Source organism: Lygodium microphyllum, chromosome 2, assembly GCF_053477565.2.
Source record: "Lygodium microphyllum isolate KBCC chromosome 2, Lygodium_microphyllum_v1.1.10, whole genome shotgun sequence".
Lineage (NCBI taxonomy): Eukaryota > Viridiplantae > Streptophyta > Polypodiopsida > Schizaeales > Lygodiaceae > Lygodium > Lygodium microphyllum.
In genome coordinates, this window is record NC_141136.1 from 179,123,235 (window position 1) to 179,139,517 (window position 16,283).

The following is a 16,283-nucleotide window of genomic DNA, read 5'->3' on the forward strand; positions in this document are numbered from 1 at the left end:
CTACTAGGCCAATTAAATGAAGAAACCATAAATACAAAGCTAACTTCTTAGAAGCGGTTCACAGAAGGAAAGAACTCACACTAGTGTCCTCGTAGAAGGAGCAGTGTTGCTGTTTTATCCGGATATTTGATCCCATGTAAAGGTGCTCTTAGGACGCGAGTAAGACGACAAAGCACTTACATGACGAGTCACGACAAGTGCTGTCCTTGCAGCGGATTGGTGTTTCTATTTATGGAATGGGGTTTCGGAAGGTGACAAACGTGAACTGATCAAGTACAATAATGATAAAGGTAAAGTTAACGATATTGATAGCAAGGCGGCCGGGTAATAAAAGGCGGGCGAGATTTGTCGGATCGACCATCGGACAGAATACAGTAAATAGAGGGCAGGGGAGGGGAAGGGAGCGATCGCAGGGCAGCTGATGATCGCTGGCGACATACACTGACAGAGATCAGGAGGAGGGTAGAGTAACATACTAATGGGGCGCGGGAAGGTGGAGCTGAGGAGGATCGAGAATGGGACGACGCGGAACGTGACCTTCTGCAAGCGCAAGGCCGGGCTCTTCAAGAAGGCCCGGGAGCTGGCAGTGCTCTGCGACGTCGACGTGGCCCTCGTCGTGCTCTCCGCCGCCGGCAAGCTCTTCACCTTCAACAGCCCGCGCAGGTACGGCCACACCCTGAGCTATCATCGCATGTTAGATGTACGCCGCGGGAGAGGTGTACTTACACGCATGCTTGTGGTGGCTAAGCAAATACATGGGCACTTAGGTGCATGCGTTCCATTCTGGAAGCCTACCTGAGCCAGAGCAACAGCAGCAGCAGCAGCAGCAGCAGCGACTGCTGTTTCTTCAATGGTATTCAGCGGGGCTTGAAATTCACTAGGTCTAGCTGTGCAGGAGCTTCAGCCAGCTCCGCCTCCCCCTCTGCCACTGGCACGAACGACCTTCAACGTGCTACTGTAAGTACTCCTGACCATCCATCCTCTTCCCCTTTTTTTAATTAAACGAGAGGTTAAACCCTAATCTGAAAGGCTCTTTTCAAGTCCATATTTCCCTAATTATCCCTGCATACGGCAGCCATCTTATGACTCACCCCGCCTCCCCACTTTGTGAGTTATCCGGCCCGCAGCCATGAAAGTAGGAAGGGAGAGCTAATCCAGCAACTAATGAATTATTGGAGGATATTCGGGTTCCGATTGGGTTAGCATAAGGCAACTAGATCCGCATGCTCTAGTCGCGACAATGAGACAATTACCATAGAGAAAAAAGCATCGTCCTCAATAAAACATTGTGGTACTTGTTAAGCCTGTATCTACGTATCCCATAAAGACATTTTGAGGACTATAATATGAATTCATAGTACAAGAAAATGCTCATTTTATTGATAGATATTTGTATGTATTCTTTGCTCTTTTGTAGTTCAACCCACTCCTTGATCTCCGAAAAGTTTCTCGAGTTATCTTTGGAGTTGTAAATCGCAGTAGCAAAATGTTTTTGGACATATCTTACAAAAATATCCACCAAAAAACTGTGAGATCATGTCCGAGAAATGTCATTAAGCTTGAATTTGTAACTTCTATTCAAAGGTGCTGGCTCAATATGGCCTTCTACGTGAGTGTGAGATGAGTTTTTAGAGAAGGGGGCACTCTATTTCACAAAACATAATGTGACATAATAGGTAACACAAAATGGGAAGCATAAATATAATGTGTCACTTGAGTGGTGCCCTCATAAGGGAATTGTCACTCAAGTTTATTTTATAATGATGATCACAAACACAAACAAGAGATGACACTAGGAGATGATGAAATAAGATCAATAACCACCCTCTCCCTATCATGGTGATGCAAAGGGAGAGTAAAACCAAGACCAATCCGTCATGGTGAAGATACTTTAAGATTTAATGGCTGACTAGCTCATAAGTAGATCACCATGATTGTTAAAACATGGCACAAAAACAAGATGATGATGCCATGCTCTACCTTCTTGTGGATCAAATGGAAATGAATTCCCATGTGCTTTGTCTTGTTGGAGAAAGTAGAATGAATTCCCATGTGCTTTGTCTTGTTGGAGAAAGTAGAATGACCAAGAAGTGCAATAGCTTTACAAGGAAACTGGAGGAAAATCATTAAGCTCCTCAAATAGATTCTCTCTATGGAAGCATCATACAATGCTTGATGCTTAGCCTTAGCTAAAGATGTTTCAAGAATCTCATCAACCTAGATGTACCCTATCTCATCATAGATGTATGACATACTATATCCCTAACTAGGTGGAGGTAGTTATCAATGTATCATTATTCAATCACACACCTAGCCATGTATTGCTTCATATATCCACCCCACTTTTTGTTCATATAAGTATCAAAGCTCATTCATCACAAAAGACAAAATGGTGCAACAAACGCAATAGCTTCATTCAAGCAATGAAAATTATTTACAAAGGTATCCATCTCTCATCTCAAAGTTGGCAAAAGAATGTCCCGAAGTTGCTTTCTCAATAGCATTAGTATATTGATGCTCTATGACTATAGACTACAATCCATATTAGTTGTGTATCATGATCAAAGCTCAAACTTATGATTGATAGATTAGGCATACAATAATAGCCAACCAACATATGAAAAAGCCCTCAATACAAGTCTATGACTAAAGCCTATAAGATCATGAACACAAAGGCTCTGGAAAGGTGTAACTTTTTAAATAACAATAGTTCATATCATAATGCTATTGGTTTATTTTGTGGCTATCCTAAAGCTATACTCTAGGTAAACACGCATTTTCCAAAACACAAATGAAAACAATATCCTCAAGTGCATTCCAAAGAGCATAGCAATGATACATGATCAAAGACACCTCATATATGACAAAAGTGTCACCTCAATGTGACTCACATCTCTTGATTGTTCTTCAAAAACTAAGGAGAAAACTCTAAATGAATCCACATGCCATGCTATAATGCTTTGTCAAACACTACTTCACTAGTTGCCTTAATTACCCATAATGGCAACTTCACAGTACTTATGTCATGGCCGTGGTTGCTTCACAAGACTTATGCATAGCCATTGCTGCTTCACAATACTTATGTCATAGCCATGACTGATTTACAAGACTCATGCCTTAATCACCCGTAATGGATGCTTGACAACACTTATGCCATGGCCATGGCTGCTTCACAAGACTCATGCCTATAGCCACCCCTAGAGATCCATGTTGCTTCACAAGACTTACGACCACCGCCATTGTAAGAAATCCATCCTAGTGATACATCTTAAGCATAAAAAGATTCCAATCAAGGCAAACAAACATATATTTAGTGCCCTCCACTCTATATATCAAATAAGGTACAACATAACACTAGGCCTTTCACTTCTTCTTCTTGTCATCCATCTCTTTGAAGCAATAAAGGGCTCATTGGAACCTCCATAATGAGATGGAAGCCTCCCCTATAAACACAAAGATACCTCATGGTCAAGTAGCATCGATGACATATATGTGAAGCTCATAGGTGTAGATGTTTGTGTCCTCAAATCATTTGCCGCTCCATGAAACTCCAAGGGGAGCTTGTAGAGTACTGTTCCCACAATATGTGCCTCTAGAAGACAGAGTGCGCATGTTAAAGTTGGTCATGTACCTGTGTAACATGAAGCAAAAATGATTGAATGGTGTCCTTAGGCTCAAACTTCATCTATTGAAGCTCACCATAAAGGGTCTATACACACATGGTGGAAGGTGCCTTATACAACATCTAAAGCATCAACAATACTTCGCAAGATATCCTATAGGATGTAACCACCCATAGAACTTCTTTAGAAATACATCAAAAAAGCGCATAATAGACATGCACATCATCCATATCCCATGTAAGCACAACTTCCTCATGGTTGTCCTCATCAAAATCTTTAGGAAGTGGAAAAGGATGTTGAGGATGGAGAATAGCTCCACAAACAATGTACCATAACTATTTTTGCAAAAACCAAGCTTTCATGATAGCACTCCATGTTAGGTAGTCATGTCCATGTTAGGTAGATAGCCTTTTGAAGGTATTAATTCAATATAGCCTTTCATTGGAGTATGTAATGAGTTTTTAGAGGAGGGGGCACTCTATTTCACAAAACATAATGCGACACAAGAGGTAATTCAAAATGGGAAGCATGAAAATAATGTCACTTGAGTGGTGCTCTCATAGGTGAATATTCACTTAAGTTTCTTTTATAATGATGATCACAAACAGAAACAAGAGATGATACTAGGAGATCATGAAATAAGATTAATAACCACATCCTAGAAGTACCAAGAGAAGGAATTGCCCCCTTCTCATTGTTGATGCTTTGTAATGGAAGTTGAACAAAGAAAAAACATGGAGCCACCATGAGAGCATTAAATATGCAAATATTTAGCTTGTGTAGCCTTGCAACATTAGTATTTGATTGAAATACAAGTCATAAGTATAAGAACCATGAATATACCTTAAAACATGCGTATAGCTATTCCAATGGGATGCCTTTTATACATTGAAGTATTGATTAGGGATGGAGAAAAGATAAGTCCAGATAGTTAGATGCAAAAATTAAATCTAATTTTGGTACCCAGCTCTTGGCACGGTGACCATTGCACTGATAATGAAGGATTCCACACCAAGGTATGAAGTGGACAAGGGTACAAACTATATGGTATAAGGATAGGGCAAAAAGGACCAAATGCAATGTGAAACTTTCATTAACTGAAAGTTTACTTCTTAGATTTAATGATCATTTGACAGTTTCGCCTAATAAACACTCACATAAGTTATAAAGCAAGCCGCATTGATCCAATGAGTAGCTTACGTATGATCAATGACCAAGTCATGAATTAGCCCTTAATCAAAAACTAGATTGGATTAAAGAGCAACTAGTTACTCATCATTTAAAAAGCTGATCACGGCTATTTCAAGTCTCTCTTTATCTCTCATTGAAGTAGCACAAGTTTGAAGACAACTATTCTTCCCTTCTTTGCTGCAGCAATCATAGTTTTTAGCCATGGAGCATGAGTTGATAACATGTATATCATCTTCTTCAAGGAGGTGACCTTGTGATTGTCTCGCAGTGAGCACGCATTTTCTCAAGTGATGTAATCAATGAACAATAGTGTTTTTTTTTTTTAAGGAAAGATGTCATTAAGGGAACATGATAGATGTAGTGATGAATCATTGTCCGGAGTGGCGAAGAGACACACATTACATAAGCATAGGGTCTAAGGAGAATCATGTTGACATGGGACAGTGACATAAATGCAATTGCAATCAATACTATCCTTCGATAAGGACAGATTAAGCCATCTAATGGTCACTTTGGGACATAATCTAATTCACCACATTTTTGTAAAAGTGGACATGGATGCTTACTTGAGCACCAAGTGTCATACTTTTTGGAAAATTGTGGATATGTAAAAGAACATCTTTATGGCAACATGTGTTGCTTTTGGTCATTTTTGGTAGAGATGCAAGTCATGTGAGGTGACACTTTTGTCATTGTTATGCTCTATGGAATGCACTTGAGGATATTGCTTCCATTTGTGTTGTTGGAAAATGCATGGTTACCTAGTGTATAGCTTTGGGATAGCCACAAAATAAACCAATAGCATTATGACATGAACTATTGTCATTTAAAAAAGTTACAACTTTCCAAAGCCTTTATGTTCGTGACCTTGCAAGCTTTAGTTGTAGACTTGTATTGAGGGATTTTGCATATATTGGTTGGTTGTTATTGTACACGTGATCTATCAATCGTAAGTTTGAGCTTTGATCATGATACACAACTAATATGGATTGTAGTCTATAGTCATAGAGCATCCATGTACTGATGCTAACTAAGAAAGCAATTTAGGGACATTCTTTTGCTAACTTTGAGACAAGATGTGGATACCTCTGTAAAGAATTTTCATTGCTTGAATGAAGCTATTGGGTTTGTTGCACCATTTTGTCTTTTGTGATGAATGAGCTTTGAGACTTATATAAACAAGAAGGTGGGGTGGATATATGAAGCAATACATGGCTAGGGGTGTGATTGAATAATGATACATTGATAACTAGCTCCATCTAGTTAGGGGTATTGTATATCATACATCTATGATGAGATAGGATACATGTAGCATTTGGGCTGATCCCTCAACCCTGTTAAGTATTGCTTATGTCATCACTAGATCTCCCTCTTTTCTCTTTGGTGTAGCCTCTATGTCTAGTATCCTTGAACCCTTAGTAGATATACCATGTTGATCTTCTCATCAACTCTCTGGACTCTCATCCCTCTTTGTGTAGGTGTAGTGTGTATAGTCACTATCTATAAAAAGGTTGATAAGTTTGGACTCTTTGCCTCCTCTCTAATCTCCTCTCTATAGGGTGCATGCTTAGTGTAATGATGTGTAGAGCCTTTGGATCTCAAGGAGGAATTGGCTTAGGTATCACTAGTTGGAGACTTCATGGCCAATCTAAGGGGGGATTCTTCTCTCAATAATATGGGGTATCTTTCTTAGACTGTATTGTAAGCCTTATATCTACAAATGTAGTGCTCCTTGCTCTACACCCCATTCCATCATAGTTTACAAATCCTCTCTACTCTAGGGACCCAAGCTACTCTCCTTGTCTCGATCTTAAGCTGATGAGAGCAAAGTCTAAGCTTCTAATGGCTAGTGATATCTCATGTAGCATGTATGAATCCACTAACTCCACTATTCATCTCCTCACATGAAGATTGATATTTTCCATACTAGGGCTAATGTATTGATGGTTGGAATCTTGATTTTCCCAAGATTAAACTCAATCAAGGTTTTGTGCAAGGCATAGTGATGTCATAGACCCTCCTATAACTCAAATACCAGGACAATATCATGAATATCAACTATGATTGAAATCAATGTACCCGCTGTCGTGCCGCTATGCGAACACATTGTGAAAAACTCTAGTGTGTGGCTTTCTTATTGATCTAGAGAGCAAATGCCATGTTAGTCATTAATGTCAGTGTTTGTAGTGTGGATGGTTCAAAAATACTAGATTTTTGGACAAGTTTAGCCAATTTTTGATATTTTAGATCTTATCTCTTGTAAAAATCCAAAAACGGTAGGCAACTTCTAGAATAGAATGACATATAAAAGAAAGCATATAGCTTTTAGCCATTTTGGGAGGATTTTATGTAAAAATAAGGATTGGCAAAATCGATCGCAGTTTTCAAGTAGTGAACAACACTCCAAAGTGGGAGATGAAGAAGGACTGATCTGCTCGTCAAGTGTGCTAGTATTTTACCCCCCCTTTCAAAGCTAATGGAAGCATCAGATTGGCAATCTGAGCAACATAGAGGAATGTATTATTTTATGCACGTTTTTATCTACAAGAGATTTACCTTTTCATAATGCAGAAATAAATTGACAGGCTTCACCTCTGTGAGTATTCTTCTACATCTTCTATTCCTTTCTGTGAGTATTCTTCTATATCTTCTATTTCTTTGAACCCCTTCTCTTTCATCTACTCCTCTCCCTGAATCTCCCTTTCACCCTGCTGTCTCTTACCCCCCGCAGTAGACTTTCGACCCCAAACGCTCTGACACCGCTATGTCTATTCCATCTCCTTATGCTCGTGTCATCTCACTGACTATCTAATTGATGTAGAGTCCAAAGCATAGGGGAGATATGGCATCCCTACTTCATGCCAATGGTGCTAAAAACCATATCTAAAAGTCCTATTAGGCATCTAACTTATCCTACCACCCTCTTGTACAATGCATAGATGCCCCAAATCATGTTCGATGGGATCCCAAGTATTTGTAATCTCTTTCCTCCATGAACTAATCATCATACTATCAATTACCAGTCTTTCTCCTCGAATAGGGTGGTAAATCCCTTATTACAACTTAATTACAATAGCAAACAATATATGTAAATTTTAAAATACAAATTTACCTATTGATCTTGGACAATGCGCACCCGATTGGCCCCAAAATTGGTGCCCCTTTCGATATTTCTTTAGCTTTATTGAAGAAAAAGTTGATTCACAATGGGATTCTCCCAATCCCTTTTGGTATTTCAACTCTCCTTCCTATCCAAAGTGACCAGCAAGTCTTCAATCTATTTTGCCCCTTGCTTCGGGCACTCAATTAGCCTTCACCCAATTCATAGACGATGGAAATGCCCCAAATTCAATGGTTGGCTAGTCCTCCACGTGAATTCAGCTGAAGTTCTCCTTCAGCCTTGTTGAATCCAAGTCTTGGAGCTTCCAATTTCTACCACGCTTTCCAAGGCTGCTTCTAAACCCTAATTTATGTTGTAGATTAGGGTCTATAGTAGAGAAATTTGTAATTTCTCAGCCTCCAAGGGTCCAAATACTTAGATCTTCGGAGCAAGGCTATGAAATGGCTGAAGATGAGAGGGAAAGCTGTAGAGACAGAAAATTCAAAGTTTTGTCACGAAGAATGACTGAAAATCAGTCAAGTGCAGTTGTTGCCCTGCCGTAAGAATATGTAGATGCAAATAACTGAAGAAAATTAGTCATTTACTGTTACTACCTTGCCTCAGCAGCCTGTAGATGCTATCTCGTGCTGTTGGTTGGTCTTCTTTTGCCCTTGGCTGCCCTAAAAGGTTCTCCAATGGCTGCAAATCAGACTAGCAGCCTCCCCTCCCTCTCTCTTGCAGGATGAATTTATAAAAATGCCTCTCCCTAGCCTCTAAAGACGTTTTTCAGTCTTGCATGGGCATTTTTGACAAGTGACAGCCTTCCCAAATGGTTTTTTCCAACATTTTTCATAATTAAATATGAATTTTTAGTCTTTAAATACTGAAAATTAATCTTATAATTATTTCGATGCCCTGAAAAATAATATGACTAGCCAATAATTAAATTGACTAGGTAACTTCCATTCCTAGGTGTCTTTGCACTATCTTTGACCATCAGATTGGCGTTAGGTACCATTAAACGCCACTTCTCTAGTGTCACCAAGTGACACTTATGGCCAAATGGATGACCTAGACCAACAGCTGGCACTAGATACCACCAAGTACCTATGCGACATAACTTATAGAAACTTTTGCCTTTGACATCCTATGATTTCTTCGGGTCCTGGGCTTATAAATTTACTTTAACCCCAGTTGCACCTCACATGTGGATCATTTACTTAATCATGTGATTAAAAATTGATCCACATGTTAAGTGAGGTTTCAAAAATACATGTCCTCATAGGGCATCATAGTCAAAAGTAAAGTACTACATTGGAATTTTTCATAGGGCATCATAGTCAACACAACATTGCACACTTCTGTTCAACCATTCCATATGCCCAACATATGCTGAAAATTACCAGCAAACATAACTTAACATAATACTCACAAAGAATCTCAAAAGCATTGTCAGATTATCATGTGACATGTCTATTTCTCATGAGCTCTACTCATCTAGCAAAACCAAACCATAGCATAACATAAGTAAGCATAAACCATAGCTAAAACATCAATGGCATCATAACATATGCTATTGTCCATGAAACTAGATGTAAACCATTGAAAATTGAGCATAATTTGATCATAAAATGATCACCTGCTGATCTGAGAATTGATCACAAACTGTTGTGAATGTGACCCCAAACTAATCAAAAACTCATTGCAAAAAACTAACCAGCAATCAGTGCAAAAACTGATGCACAATTGATCCAAAAAGTGACAATAAACGATTCTCAAGCTGATCAAAAAATGAGCTGAAATTGATCAGAATTTTTGTCTCAAAATTGAGGCAAAATTCATGCTAAATTGATCATAATCTAATGCAAAACGAGAGTTGTCCATAACTAGAGGAGGGGAAGCGCTATCTCCCCCTTGAGCATCACAGGCAATACTCTGAACCCTTGCTCTGCTGAACTTGCTAGAGCCCAGCTCTAACTATAAGGCATCTAGGTAAAGCTGCAACAACTGAGGATGGTCTACCAAGTCATCCTCTTCCATCCATTTGGCATCCATTGGTGAATAATTTTGAAATTTCACAAAGTATCTCCTGGAAACTTTATCTTTGATCTTTTTTTCCTTATGTGCCAAAATCTTCTCGAGTACCAAAATCTCATCTAGCTCCTCAACCTCAGGCTGAATTTCAACAGACATCCTCCGGCACATCACCATGAAAAGGCCTCAACAAACTGACATGAGAGGCATTGTGTATCCACCAATGTGGAGGCAATTTCAACCGATATGCCACATCATTGATCTTCTCCAACACCTGGAAGGGCCCTTAGTATCTCATACTCAACTTCGAATACAATCTTTCTCTTCCTTTCATCTTTTTCAGCCTTGCCTTTTCGAAACACAGCAATACATAATCAGCCTCTGCAAACTGCAAAGCATGTCTGTGGCGATCAGCTGCCCTCTTTTGCTTTTCTTGTGATCTCTGAAGTGCATATTTTATCTTTGCATAGGCTACATCCAAGTTTTCCACATAGTGATCAGCCTCAAAGATCTTATTCTTAGTGTTTGTCTTATATTTTGTCTGAACTCTGGCTTCATTGCTACAAACTGCAGATTTCAACCCTTGTTGAAAATAACATGATAAACACAAATTTTGCTATGTATTAACATTAACACCCAAATCTTTTTGCTGAAATATGTCGGCAAGGAATACTTTTTGTTGAGAATCCTCAACACCCAAATTCTTTTGAAGTATGAAATCAACAATCTCACAATATATCATTAGAGAATGAACCTGTAAGACATATGACAACTCTTGATTGTTAGCATTTAGCAATACCAAAAGTTCTTCCATGGTATCTAAGCATGAAAGGAAATCATAGAGACCATCTATCCGGTCTTCTTCCTGCAAAACACCTGCAATCATCAATTCTTTTTCTTTTCTTTTTACATACTGCTTGACAACTCTAGGCAATCACAAATATGCTGAAAACACAAGGTACTTTCAATGGATACACCATAAACACAAGAGGAAAAACTGCCACTGCCAGGAGGCGAGAGCTTTCCCTGACTCGTACCACCATCATCTCGCAATACAGTGGTACCTAGCAAAAATCTGGCTCTCCTGCTGGAATACGAGAATCCCTCAAAGAATCCTTATTTCTCTGATGATTGATGCAAACAGTCATGAACTGATAGCTTTTTGCTAAATAGGTGGTATCTTCTTGCCACCCTCAACCACCTCAAATTGAGCTTTGCTCGTAGAACTATACAATATGTTGTAAGCAAACTCAACCAAGGGCAAATACTGCTCCCACTGTGCCTTGTGGTTTGAAGATACGATCCATCATCCGATTAAAAGTGGTAGGAACATTCGTAAGTCTGAAAGGCATAACAAGAAACTCATACAATCCAAAAGATGTCCTAAAAGCTGTCTTACACATTTTCTGGACTAATGTGTATTTGATGATACCCGCTTTTCAAATCTATACAGCTGAATATGGCTACCCCTTGCAATATATCCATAACATCATCGATCCAAGGAATTGGAAAGCGATTCTTTATTGTGATCTTGTTCAAAGCAGGATAATCAATGCACATATGCCATGAACCATCCTTTTTCTACACCAAAAGCACTGGAGAACAAAAAGGAGATGAGCTGGGCTGAATCAACCCTTTTTCTAATAGCTCATTTACGTGAGTCATAATCTCCTCCTGTTGGGCTGCATTGACTCTGTAGGGTGGCTTATCAGGTGGGCTACTTCTAGGGATAAGATCTATGCCATGATCTTCTAACCTTTTAGGAGGTAGCTGCCCTGGAAGTGACTGAGAGAAGCAGTCAACATACATTTTCAAAAATGATATGCGATCCTTCTCTAACTTAGACATGTTCCTAACATTCTCACTATCATCTTTATCCTTAGTAAAAACCAAGTACACTAAAAGATGATTTTTCATTACTTTAGAAATGGCAGCTGCAGATACAACAGGGACAAATTTACCTTTCAACTTTACATCAAGTGTGAGTACCTTTCCCTTATGTTGAATATAGTGATCTTTTTTGCACGAGAATCAATCACTGCATGCATACGGTGACACCATGGCATACCAAGCAATACATCACAACCCTCAAGTGGAGCAATGAAGAACTCTTCGCTGTACACATATCGTTGTATGTGCAACCGAAGCTTTCCAACGAGCGGTGTGATAGGCTCTGCATGGCCTTTACATGCCTTTCCAACTTCCCCCATGGGTCCCATCTCATCCTCTCTGATGCCTAGACAGGCGGCCATGTCAACAGAGATGAAGTTGGCTCGTGCACCATTATCAAAGAAAATCAATACATGCTAATCCCTAATTTTGCCCCATGCTTTGCACAACTCAATAGCATCATCATTGGGTTGTTAGCATCAAACACCAATTCCGCTAATGTTTTGGGCTTCTTTCCTTTAGAATCTCCCTGATTTTCTGATTTTTCGGCTTGCTGCCTATTGGGACAGTCCCTTGCAATGTGGCCCTCCTGTTCACAAATAAAACATTTATTTGCAGCCATCAATTCCCTACATTGTGCCAATGTTTTCGAGCCCTTTTTTTGTTGTTTTGGCCTCTTTTCACGTTGATTTTCATATCTGCCCCTTTTCTCAACCTTAAACAACTTTTTATTCGGCTTCTTCCCACTCTTTAGGAAGCCCAAATCCTTCCCACGTAGCAAAGCATCAACTATAGCAACAGTCTCTATAAGCTGAGACATGCTAGGCATGCTGGATTTAATGCAAAGATCCATGGTTCCTTTGGGCAGCCCATAGACATATTTTTCCACTTGCTCATGAAGAGGTACGAAGTGATAAGAAGTAATAGGCAACAATGCATCCCAAAATTTCTTATTATATTGCTCCAAATTCTTACATTCCTTAGCATCCAGCTTATTCCAAGCTGTCATGATGTCCATCTCAAAGGTACTTGTCAACCAATTTGATGCAAACATTTTCTTGAATTGTACCCACGTTGACGGTGCTCTACCTTGCATCAAAAGAGTGGACCACCACTTTAATGCATTTCCTTTCAAGAAAGTGGCTGCCTTTTGAATCTTTGAGGACTCTACAAAGTTCCTCCTTGAATAGGCTACATCAAATTGTTGAATGAAAGTCAAAGCTTTCAGCCTATCTTGTACACCATTGAAGGACTCAAACTTCACTCCTTTTCCACCCTCATCATAGTCTTTTGCTACCCCTTTCGGTGTTAAGCTGTCATACACTGGCTGTTGCAAAAGGGTGCATTTGCTGAATTTACATCAAAACCAATGCCAAACGGAGCATTTATATGACCAACATTCATTCCTTGAGCCCCATAAGCATTCGGGGGTCCAGATGCAGTACCAAACATGCTACTTTGTGCCCCATGCATCAAACCAATGATGCCATACATAGGGTTTTGCATATTTCTAGTCATACACGAATACATTGGGCCTCGCACCTCATGCATTGGTTGCTACATACTATAGGGATTTGTGCCATACATTCCTATATGAGGTCCTTGTCCAACCATAGCATGAAAAATTGTGCTTCCACCAAAATATCCCAGCTGCCCCATCCTAGCATGTACACCTAGGTGTCCAAAATCCATTGGATTGACACTTCTGCGATGGCCTTGCATTTGTATTTCTTGCCCCGTAGGTGCCAACTGTTTTATTAAAATCTTTGGGAGCTTCAAATGAAGGGTTTTGCATTATTTTCGATGCATCTTGCTATCCCAAAGGTGTAGAAGACGTCTTCTTCTTCTTGCCCTTCTTGTCCTTCTTTGGAGCATTCAAAAATCAGGTAAATTGAGGATCCTTTGCCAATTCAGCAAAGAGATTTGCTGTTGTCCACATCCAATTCTTGAAGTGGTTATCAAATTCCTCTTCACGTTGCTGGTCATTAGCCTCCATATGCCCTGAAGACCATGCATCTTCCCCAATAACAATATTTTCAGCTTGTTGTCCATGGTCTAAGCCTTGTCCAAGGTTAGGCATTGTCCCATGTGAACGTTTGTATTGAGAGGCATCATCACTACTCGAGTCCATCTCACTGTATGAAGACATATTGCTATAATTTCTTAGTTGAGAGTAAAAATTAGCACTAGCACAAAGCTTTGGCTTACAATTAGGTGCCTTGGGCGAGCCCACCAAATCAAGGGATTGAGTGGTATCCCGGTAATGGAACCGTGAAGCCAACCTTCCTCCTCGGATAGGGTGGTAAATCCTTGATTACAACTTAATTGCAGCAACAAACAATAAATGCAAATTTAAAAATACAAATTTACCTACTGATCTTGGACAATGCACACTCGATTGGCCCCAAAATTGGCGCCCCTTTCAGTATTTCTTTAGCTTTATTAAAGAAAAAGTTGATTTACAATCCCTTTCGGTATTTCTACTCCCCTTGCTGTCCAAAGTGTCCGGCAAGTCTTCAATCTATTTTCCCCCTTTCTTCGGGCACTCAATTGGCCTTCACCCAATTCATAGACGATGGCAATGCCCCAAATTCAATGGCTGGCTAGTCCTCCACCTAAATTCAGCTGAAATTCACCTTCAACCTTGTTGAATCCAAGTCTTGGAGCTTCCAAGTTTTTGGCACACTTTCCAAGGCTGCTGCTAAACCCTAATTTATAGGGTTTATAGTAGAGAAATTTGCAATTTCTCAGCCTCCAAGGGTCCAAATGCTCAAATCTTCGAAGCAAGGCTGTGAAATGGCTAGGAGATGAGAGGGAAAACTGTAGAGAGAGAAAATTCAGATTTTTATCACAAAGAATTACTGAAAAATCAGTCAAATGCAGCTGCTGCCCTGCCACAACAGCATATAGATGCAAAGAATTGAAGAAAATCAGTCATTTACTGTTGCTGCCTTGCCTCAACAGCCTGTAGATGATGTCTCCTATTGTTGATTGGTCTTCTTTTACCCTTGGCTGCCTCAGAAGGTCCTCCAATGGCTGCAAATCAAACCAATAGCATTCCCTCCCTCTCTCTTCTAGGATGAATTTATAAAAATGCCTCTTCCTAGCCTCTAAAGTGTTGAGAAACCCTTCACCTGCAATTTGTGTTTTTGTGTTTCTGCATTTTGCATTTAGGGTTTGCAACCCCAAAAAGGGGTGCCATGCTAGACTGACTGTGCCTATTTATGGGCCACTCTCTCATTCATTCCTCACGGCTGATTCATTCAGTCCATCACCTCTTCTCTCCAGCCTCTCCACTACCCTCAAACCCCTTCAGGAGGACATTGCGGTTCATGGTTCGTGGCTTCTTCATCATCTTCCTTATGCTACGGCACCCTTGGTCCCTTGTATCACATTCACTCCATGATTCGAAACTTCATCATTCCATTCATTAGAGTTTCTTCTCTCCTCTCTTCTCTTCTCCATGTTTGCCGAGTTCACTCCGTGTTCCTCCCCGCAAACCTACTGTCTCGATGGTACGTCATCTTTTGACATGGTATCAGAGCTGGATCTGCTCACCTAGCAGTGAATATCCTCCACTCCCGTGAAGGCAAAGACCGGTGGCGGGTTCGGCATCCACTTCTCTTCTTCTTCCGTTGCATCAACATCTCGTTTTTGCAGGTTTCATGTGTTTTCAGCTTGTTGCCCACACCCATTTCGCGAAGGACATTGTAGTCTCAGCTGTCCCTTGCTTTCATCTACACTCTGACGCGTGTTTCCAGCCTTCCACCCGCAGTTTGCAACTGTTTACAGCAAAGCGACTGTTGTTGATCACTCTCCATTCAGAAAACAATCTCGTTTTTGCAAATTTCAGGTGTTTCAGCTTGCTGCCCACACCTCGGATGTGGAGGGCATCACGGTCCGAGCTGGCCATTACTGTCTACAACAGTTGGCACCTGTTTCCAACCTATCAGACACTGTTCGGAGCTTATTTCAGCATATTGACTGATGTTGCTATTTTTTCGTGCGTTTTTAGTCTTTCTCTCACCTGCTACCTACGTTTTTAGTCTTTCTCTCTCTTGCAGGCTGTCCTGCCTGTTTTTAGTATTTCTCTCTCCTGCTGCCTGTGTTTTTAGTCTCTCTCTCTCTTGCAAGCTGTTCTACCTACGTTTTTTGTCTTTCTCTCTCCTCACCTATGTTTTTCTACTGGTTGTAACCTCTTATTGCTGGTCACATCTCCTCCCACTGGCAGCTCACTTCCAGCCCTCACACCCCTTGAGGCAAACATTGCGGTTCGTGCTTCACACTGCCCTCACACCCCTTGAGGCGAACATTGCAGTTCGTGGTTCATGGTGGCTAACCTCTTCCTTCTTCAGCAAGGCACACTGGTATCCATGGCTTCTTTACCAACAGATGACCAGACTACTGGGTGCTCCTACTGTGGCATCGCCAGACACACTACCGAT

The 16,283-nt window shown here is 40.4% G+C and overlaps 1 protein-coding gene across 4 annotated transcripts in view; it reads left to right on the forward strand.

The window, feature by feature from the left end:
- The first annotated feature begins 326 nt into the window (after positions 1-326).
- Positions 327-16,283, forward strand: part of LOC148040662 (MADS-box transcription factor 23-like) — a 79,846-nt gene continuing 63,889 nt past the window's right edge. The window contains exons 1-2 of one of the 4 annotated variants that reach the window (XM_087660700.1): positions 327-663; positions 768-957. In XM_087660700.1, the coding sequence (XP_087516826.1) occupies positions 479-663; positions 768-957 (375 nt within the window). In that variant the 5' untranslated portion in view covers positions 327-478. The remainder of the gene's footprint in view (positions 664-767; positions 958-16,283) is intronic. The other 3 variants (XM_087660690.1, XM_087660682.1, XM_087660673.1) reach the window with 3 other exon arrangements.